Source organism: Acanthisitta chloris, unplaced genomic scaffold, assembly GCF_000695815.1.
Source record: "Acanthisitta chloris isolate BGI_N310 unplaced genomic scaffold, ASM69581v1 scaffold7505, whole genome shotgun sequence".
In the NCBI taxonomy this organism is placed as follows: domain Eukaryota; kingdom Metazoa; phylum Chordata; class Aves; order Passeriformes; family Acanthisittidae; genus Acanthisitta; species Acanthisitta chloris.
The window spans coordinates 28,859-37,463 of record NW_008674254.1 but is presented as its reverse complement, the minus strand read 5'-3'; the positions used below and the strand labels follow the sequence as shown (position 1 = coordinate 37,463).

The window sequence follows — 8,605 nt, the reverse complement described above, 5'->3', positions numbered from 1 at the left end:
CCAACCCTGGCAGTGTTCACAGCCAGGTTGGCTAAAGCCTTGAGCAACCTGCTCTGGTGGGAGGTGTCCCTGCCCAGGGCAGGGGGTTGGCACTCTCTAAGCTCTTGAACCCCTTAACATAGCATGGATGGGGCTTGGAGCAACCTGGGCGTGGAAGATGTCCCTGCTCATGGCAGGGGGTGGAATGAGATAAGCTTTGAGGTCCCTTCCAATCCAATCCAGTCTATGGTTCTATGGTCCTGTTCAAAATCTGTTGTTGGGTCACTATGAGCCTGGTTGTCCCCTGGGCATGCAAGAGCAGTGAGTGAGGGTTGCCAAGCTGGTGGATCTCTGGACCTCTGGGAGGAAAAACAGAATGACTCAGATAGATGTTGTCCAGGGCTGCAGAGTTGACTGGTTTGTCTTTTGTTCTTGGAGCCTTTGCCTCATGGGGTTTTTCTTGCTGAAAAAGGAGAGAAAATGCCTGTACAAAACAAATTTGGGGGCACAGTGAGGCTGTGTTTGTTAAAAGGTTTCCTCTTGTTTGGTCTCCATGATCCAAAGCCAAGGAGTCAGGAGGAGACAGTGCTCTTTCCATCCTACCTTTTTTGTGCCACTAGCACTTTGGGCAGTTGTAATCCAGCGTTGCACCCTAGAAATGCTCTTGAGAAGGGTTTTATGGCCAGATGTAACACTTCCCCAGGCTGGGCTGAGACACGTGGTGATGTTGGACTATGCTCCTAGGGCTGTAAATCCTCAGTGACTGCATCCCTGATGAATCCATACACAGGAGGGATCAGAAGTTGTCTAGGCTGGGACTTGGGCTCATTTTCCAGGCTCAGCTGTGTAGCTGTGTCAGGGAGCTCAGGGAGCAAGTGTGTTCCTGGGCTGTGTCCTCCACCCCCTCACCTGCACTGCCCCAGCTGCTCACTCTGCTCTGCCCTAAGAGCATCAGGGGCAGCAGATTAGTTCTAATCCAGGTCACCGTGGTGGCTCAGCGCCCCGTGCAGCCTCAGGAAAGGTGTAGGGACACACAGGAGTGCTGTGATGGGCTCTGTGGTTGGAGGAATGCACAGGAATCCTCAGTGGATCCCAAGGGCGTCCAGTGGGTTCTTGAAGTGACCCAGGAGGGAATTTTGTGCTGAACAAGAGCTCAAACCTGCTCTGAACAGCTGATGGCTGACACTTTTCTCCAATCGACGCACTGCAGAAGGCACAGCCTGAAGGGCCTTGTCAGTGAGCAGCACTGGGGGGAACGAGCTCTGCTTTTAATGAAGTAATTGTTATTTAATAGTTTTTATCAATGCCAAGGGAGTTTCAGGCCTCACTTGTACTCCCAACGCTTGGCAGTGTAGCAACAACAGCATGATCAATAAATGTTCCTCAGGGAGGTTCTGTGGCAGCTTCCCAAACCCACAAGAAACTACCTGGCAAAAGTACTGCTTTTCCTTCCCTCCCTTCCCACCACATAAAGGCTTTGGCCAGCACAGTTCTGTCAGCTAAGGGTGGGAGATTATTTTCTTGCTCCTAATTGACACATTTGTGCCAGCAAAGCTTCCCCAGTGATCAGGCTCTGGAGGGGCTTCTCCTCTGGGGTTTAGTTGGAGTTCTCTTACAGCCAAACTCACTATGGTGGATGGAGAATCTGTCTTTGCTTCTTCAGGCCAAGATATTGAGCCAGACTTGCCTTTCTGAGGAAAAGCAGCCCCTGCTCCTTCTAGGAAAGTCATTTCTAGGTAAACAATTTGGTTTATAGCAGTTACATCTGAGGTGGAAAGTCATAGGGATAAATGGTGGGATTTTGGTTTAGTTTGGTTTGGCTTTTAGGTGGCAACTCAGCAACAGTCTGAGGATAACAACCTCTTCAGAGTGCCTGGTGGCAATGCTGCCTGGTTGTCTGAACTTACTGGTGTGACATTTGTCCACCTGAGCACCTCACAGGGAGACACGAGCTGTGAGCAGCTCAGGTGTGTCCCATCCCTGGGACCATAAAGGGAGGATGATCTTAGAGCTCTCCTCCATCCTTGACGATTCTAAAGGGATGATTATTTTATCCACATCTGCTTAGTTTGTAGATTGGTTTCTGGTCTAACCCCTGTGCCTTGATGTCCTCATCTCCTTGCAGTCAGCAGTTCAGCTGTGCTGGAGCAGGAGAGCTCTGCTGGCTAGTGCTGTCACTGGCACCTGTGGGGCAGCAAAGGTGTGGGATCAGTGGTTTGGAGCAGAAGACATGTATTCTGCAGGAATCCTGGCAGCTCTTGGCATTGGGCTGATCCAGAAACCAGGAGGGCTGCTATGGCTAGCTGCATCTGAACCCAAATGCACCAGGAATTAAACCTCTCTGGGGATGCATTGATGGTTTGAGGGTCAGTGATGCCAGAGCAGGATGGGATGGAGAGGATGTCACGTTTTTAAGTGCAGAAACCTGCTGGGCTCCAAGCTCTCACAGCTCCTGAGGAGAGCTGAGCCTTACCAGACACCTACCTGCTTTTTGTTCTTTTGAATAGCCTGTCAGCACAGAGTTGACTGCTTGGATTTTCTTGCTGTTCTCTTGTTCTTCCCCACCCAGGAGAAGCCTAACTGCTATCAGTGAATCATTCTTGCGTGGGTCTAATGCTCTGAGGTTGGCTGAGGCAGAGAAAATCTCCTCCAGAGCAGGCAGTGATTTGGGGGACGAGCAGTGTGACCAAGGAGCCATGCAAACCTTGCAACAGGGAATTTCTGGTGGCTGAACCTGCTGAGGCATTGCCCTGACAGAGTCTTGGGCTGCTGCAGTGGTTCACTGTGGGAGTGAGTTTGTAGGACTCTGCTTAATGGTGCAGAAAACAAGACAATTATTTTAACCTGCACTGAGTGGCTTGAAGGCAGAGCAGATTTATTCTGCTTTAAAAGCTCAGGTCACTGTTCTGGTCAGTGATGTCAAGCATCAGTACCAAGCCAAGTACATCTTTGGATCGTGGAAATGCATCCATTGCACCTTTTTGTGGTTTTAGTGGCTGAGGTGACAGCCAAAAGTCACTCACTGACCTGGGCACCAGCGTTAGGAGTAGAATTTCTGCAGGACTGGAATCAGTTGCATTTTTCTCCATTTAAAATCCGTTCTCTGATGGACTCATTTTTCATGAAGTCAAGCAAGATGCTCCATGAAGAACTGCACAGGGTGTGTGAAATGATTCAGGTGACTACACACCCCTTAATAATTGCCTTACTTGTGTTAGTAAGTGCTTTATTTGTCTGTTTGCCTGTTGTAAAAACATCTGTCTCAGGTCTCTCACCTCCAGTGGTGTTATCACAGCAGCCTGAGGGACCTAACCCCTTGAAATTCCACACAAGTCAGGAGGAGATTGTCTCCATTTCTCCTTGAGCAGAGCTGATAGGAGATGATAAATGAGCCCTCACTTTGCAGTGATGATGGATACAACCAAAACCCACCCTAACTTTGTTTGGCATGTCAGCACAATCTGTTCCTTTATTGTGTGTAATTAAAAAACCCTGTCAAACTGCAAACACTCCTTTAATTAAAGCCCCCACAGCCACAGTTTGTCATGCTCAGTGCTTCTGCCTTTCGTTCAGCAGTTTGGGTTTGACTGCTGAGGATGCAGCCGTGGGTTTGGGGCTGCTCACTTCAAGGAGGACATTGAGGACCTGGAGTGTGTCCAGAGAAGGGAACAGAGCTGGGGAAGGGGCTGGAGCACAGGTCTGATGAGGAGAGGCTGAGGGAACTGGAGGTGTTTAGCCTGGAGTAGGCTCAGGGGTGACCTTAGCACTCTCCACAAGTCCCTGCCAGGAGGTTGTAGCCAGGTGGGATCAGTCTCTTCTCCCAGGCAGCTGGTGACAGGACAAGAGGATATGTCCTGTGCCTCAAGGGAAGTTTAGGCTGGACATCAGGAAGAATTTCTTCACAGCAAGTGTGATCAGACACTGGAAAGTGCTGCCCAGGGAGGTGGTGGAGTCACCATCCCTGGAGGTGTTTAAGGACAGACTGGATGTGGCACTTTGTGCCATGGTCTAGTTGCCATGGTGGTGTCAGTTCATAGGTTGGACTCAATGATCAGAAGTCTTTTCCAACCTGATTGACTCTGTGACTGTGTGAGGTTCCAGGTATTCAGATGGTGCTGCAGGTCAGTGTGGTCTCACACTGCTAGAAGGGACTGTGCAGGAGTTGTTTGCTCTATTCACATAGGGACAGACAAATACGTTAAGATCAGTGCAGTGAACTTTATTACAAATGGAGGGACTCGATACCTGGTAAAATAGAAGGAAATATACTCAGCTGTGGATTAAAGCATCATGAAGTTTGGTCTAACCATGGCCTTGGGACAAGGTTTTCCATGTTTCCTGGCTGAAGAACATGCTGTGTGCCTGTATGGAGCACACATCTCTACTTGAGTCGTAGTCCCAGAGGTGCTCACTGGATGTCACGTTGTGTGCATTAGTGAGCAGTGGTGAGGCTGGAGGGATGGACCTTTGTCCCCAGGGGCCTTCTCTGCTTTGAAACAGCATCACTCTGCTGACATTTGATTGCAGTACTTGTGGGGTTTAGAGGAAATACATGGTTGGTTGTCCTTCCTTCCAGGAATGTGAGAGAGGAGCAGGGCAGAGCAGTTGCTGGTGCAGCAGGAGCCTTTACAACTTCCTGAGCTGTAAATGCGTCTTCACAAAGCACAGCCCTTTATACCCAGCGATTTGTTCTCTTCAATAGAGCTCTTCTGTTGAAGTTAAACTGCTTTTAACTCATGCACACAATGGCACTTTTGTTGGGGAGGCTGCAGCCCTCTGGGAGCCCTCTCGCTTTCAGCATGGGCCTCAGGAAGAACAGTTGACATTCTCTGGGCATTGTTCTGGTGCCATTCAGACCTGGGCCCAGCCTCTCCTCCCCACAGGTTGTTTGTGTCACCCACTTCTGCCCTGTGTGACTCTCCTTTTCCATCCACTGGGGATTAAGCTCCTCAGCACGGATGGATGGTTTTAGCAGAGGGTTTGGTTTGCCCAGCATCATGTGGAGGGATGGAGCAGGAGGTTCCTGAGCCAAGTCCTCCTCCCTTAGTAGGCTTCTTGTATTCCTTCTGGAAGGGATAACCTGCATCTCTTCCATCAGCTGCCTTAGTTATCTATTGAATAGAACAAAGGCTGTAATGGGCTGCCTAGGGACGTGGTGGAGTCACCATCCCTGGAGGTGTTCAGGAAACAACTGGACTTAGTGCTATGGTCACAGGTTGGACTCAATGATCTTTGGAGGTCTTTTCCAATCTTAGTGTTTCTATGTTTTTATTTTGTGGTGGCTTGGGAAGGTTGAGGGAGTTAATAACACCCTGGGATGGTTGGTAGCTGTGCAGCTGTAGGTTCAGCGAGGCCACAGGTGTGTAGAAAGGGCAGGTACAGCCCTGAGAGAGCTACACGTCCTCTGACTTGAGAGGTGATTAGTCATTCCTTTGTTCTGGAGGTGCCTCAGACTACTAGAAGGAGAGCCAGTTACAAAGTGTTTCTTTCTGTGTGTAGATTACAGACTCTGTGTGCACAGGAGATTACCAGAGTTGTTGGTTTAGGCTCCTTCCTGTTCCAGAGATGAGAATTGCAGTGCCCAGGTGCTGCCCAGCATCTGAAATGCCATGAGAGCCCTTTGGTGAGCTCCCACCTGGAGCTGCTGTGCAGCTCATAGAATGTTAAACGGTTGGAATGGAGCATAGAGATCATCCAGCCCCAACCCCCTGCCCTGGGCAGGGACACCTCCCACCAGAGCAGGTTGCTCAAGGCTTTAGCCAACCTGGCTGTGAACACTGCCAGGGTTGGGGCAGCCACAGCCTCCCTGGGCAACCTGGGACAGTGTCTCAACACCCTCACAGGGAAAACTTCTGCCTACGATCTCATCTAAATTTCCCTCTTTTAATTTCTCCCCATTCCTCCTTGTCCTGTCCCTGCAGTTCCTACCCAAGAGTCCCTCTGCAGCTTCCCTGGAGCCCCTTCAGCTCCTGGCAGGTTGCTCTGAGGTCTCCACACAACCTTCTCTTCTCCAAACTCAACAGCCCCAACTCTCTCAGCCTGTCACAGATAAACATGTCTTTGTGTTAAATCCTTCCATTACAGCTGGCTCCTCTTAGTTCTGCACTGGCCAAGGCTCAGAACAAAAGCCAAGTCTCTGCTCAGTGTTGAACCTTGGAAAATCTGCTCCTGTAAATAATTGATCTGAACGTTACTACAGTTCTTAGGTGCTGCGTAGGACGAGTTCTGCTTGGCTGTACCTAACCAAGCCAAATCTGAACTGAAGTGGTTGTTTGTTTTGTTGTGCAGTGTCCAAGAAGCACGGGAAACTCATCACCTTCCTTCGGACATTCATGAAGTCGCGGCCAACAAAGCAGAAGCTGAAGCAGAGGGGGATCCTGAAGGAAAGGGTGTTCGGCTGTGACCTGGGAGAGCATCTGCTCAACTCTGGCCATGACGGTAAGGGACAGTCTGCTCTTCCTCGGGGGGATCTCCTGGCAGGGTGAGGGGAGCTGTAAAGGGATCGTGGGTGCTGGGGGAGAGGTGAGTGACAAAAATCAGCAGCTGGAAGGTAAATTTGAGGCTGATGCTGATGAGAAGTTCGTGGTTCGACGTGGGAGGTATCATGGTTAGATGTGGGAGGACCATGGTTCACTGTGGGAGGACCATGGTTCAGTGTGGGAGCACTGAAGCTGGAACTGCTGAAGATGAGTTCTAAACCTCTTGAATCATAGAATCATCACAGAACCATAGAATTTTAGGGGTTGGAATGGAGCTTAGAGATCATCCAGCCCCAACCCCCTGCCCTGAGCAGGGACACCTCCCACCAGAGCAGGTTGCTCAAGGCTTTAGCCAACCTGGCTGTGAACACTGCCAGGGTTGGAGCATCTACTACCTCCTTGAGCAAGTCCTCAAATAAATATTAAGTATTTTTTCAGGGAAATAAACTCAATTTCTCAGTGATTAATTAACAGGTAGATTAAATCCCTACATTTCTCTAACTCTGTACCTTTTTATGATTCTAGCACAGCTTGCAGTGTGAATCCTTCCTCTGCCTTCTCCTTTGGTTTCACAGAATCTGCAGGAATTAACTGGATATTATTTTTGTCACAGGTCACTTTTCTCTCTGTTTGTTGTGGTGAGATTTCTATATCCCTTCTTGGTCCTTTTCAGCAGTTTAGACAGAGCTCTCCATCCCAAGGGAAAATTGCACAATTATTCCCACTGCTCCTCGGATGAACTTTGATTTCACATGCTCTTTCCTCCCCTTTCCCTGTGACATCTCCAGGCCAGGCTGTGGTGGGAGGTGCCTGCAGTGCTGAGGAGCCCACAGGGCACTCAGATGCTGTCACAGGTCACTAGCCAAGGTTGTTCCCATCACTAGCCCACGCTGAGGGGTGTTTAGCAAAGCAGCACCATGGGCTGAGTGGTTTGCCCAGGAGTTAAAGCCATCAGGAAATCAGTGATGGGTGATGACTGGCTGTGTCAGCTTGGTGGTTCTGCTCCTTGCCCCATGCAGTGAGTCTGTAGCTCATCTCTTGTGCCAGAGTTGGTCATCTGATGTCTCCCAGCTCGGTGTGCAGGCTGAGGGAGCAGGGATGGATGTATGGGGTAGGAAAGGAGCTTCTCTGTTAAATTTGCCTTCAGTGGTACTTCAGACTCCTCATTCATCCCAGTGCCTTCTGGGGCTGGCAGAGGGCAGGGAGCCATTTCATGCACTTCTCCAGCTGATTCAGATGGTAACAGCTCTGTGCACTCCCTCGCCTGACATGAAGTGTTTTACTAGCAGTTGGTGAATAGTATAAGCTTGTTCTTATGGAATCAGGACTGTGGCAAGGCTCATTGCCTTGTTAATTGGAACCAGTAAAGATCTTTGTTGCTGGGGCTTGAAAAGCATCAGAGAGCCAGAAACTGGATGGTTTGGAGACAGAAAAGAGACATGTAGAACTGCATCAGGAGGAGGTAATTTACACCACTGGGTAGCCATGGAGCTGGTTTTATGTTCATGCAGTGGGAGCAGTGTTGGAGGGCAGGAGCCATGCCAGCAGAGTGAGCTCATTAATGGAAAGAGAGAATTCTCTTTCATCCCCAGCCCTCCTCCTGTCTGTTTTCGTTAGGCACAAGTCAGCAGCAGCTCAAGCTTTTCCCTGCTCTCTGCGTTGACTCCTTCCCCTGGCTTTAAGGGGTATGAGTTTTATTTAGCATTAAAAGACAGCCTGAGCTGAACTGAAGTGTTCTGACTGCACTGGAAGTTGCTGTTCCACAGTCTCCAGGAGCTCTCCTTGTCCTGGTCACACCAGCACAACATCAACCGGGTGGCACTGCCTGAGCTGTGCTAATGAGGTCCCTTCAGCTCAGAAGGCACCAGTTGCTTTCACCCCTGCTGTAATAGCTCTTTCCTAACTCCCTGGAGTGAAGCAGCTCCAATTTGAGTGTTGCTAACAGGGGCATGGCTCCATTTCCCACAGCAGGATTGTTGGTTCTGTGTGATTCAGCTCTGACCTGTATTCCAAGTGACGTAATCCCGGGATGGGTTTTGTGGAGACGTTTCTGGGTTCCTGGGAATCCAGCTCTCTGCATGCACAGCATTTGAAGATTCCCTCATTCTGTAGCATTCATGTGGCTCAGTCTTGGAGCCAGCTGCAGT

The 8,605-nt window shown here is 49.8% G+C and overlaps 1 protein-coding gene across 1 annotated transcript in view; it reads left to right on the top strand.

The window, feature by feature from the left end:
• Positions 1 to 6,275: 6,275 nt before the first annotated feature.
• The window catches only part of LOC103802743 (rho GTPase-activating protein 32-like), a gene marked incomplete at its 3' end in the record, with an annotated part of 31,181 nt that continues 28,851 nt past the window's right edge, over positions 6,276 to 8,605 (top strand). The window contains exon 1 of the mRNA XM_009075266.1: positions 6,276 to 6,417. Within this exon, the coding sequence (XP_009073514.1) occupies positions 6,312 to 6,417 (106 nt within the window). The remainder of the gene's footprint in view (positions 6,418 to 8,605) is intronic.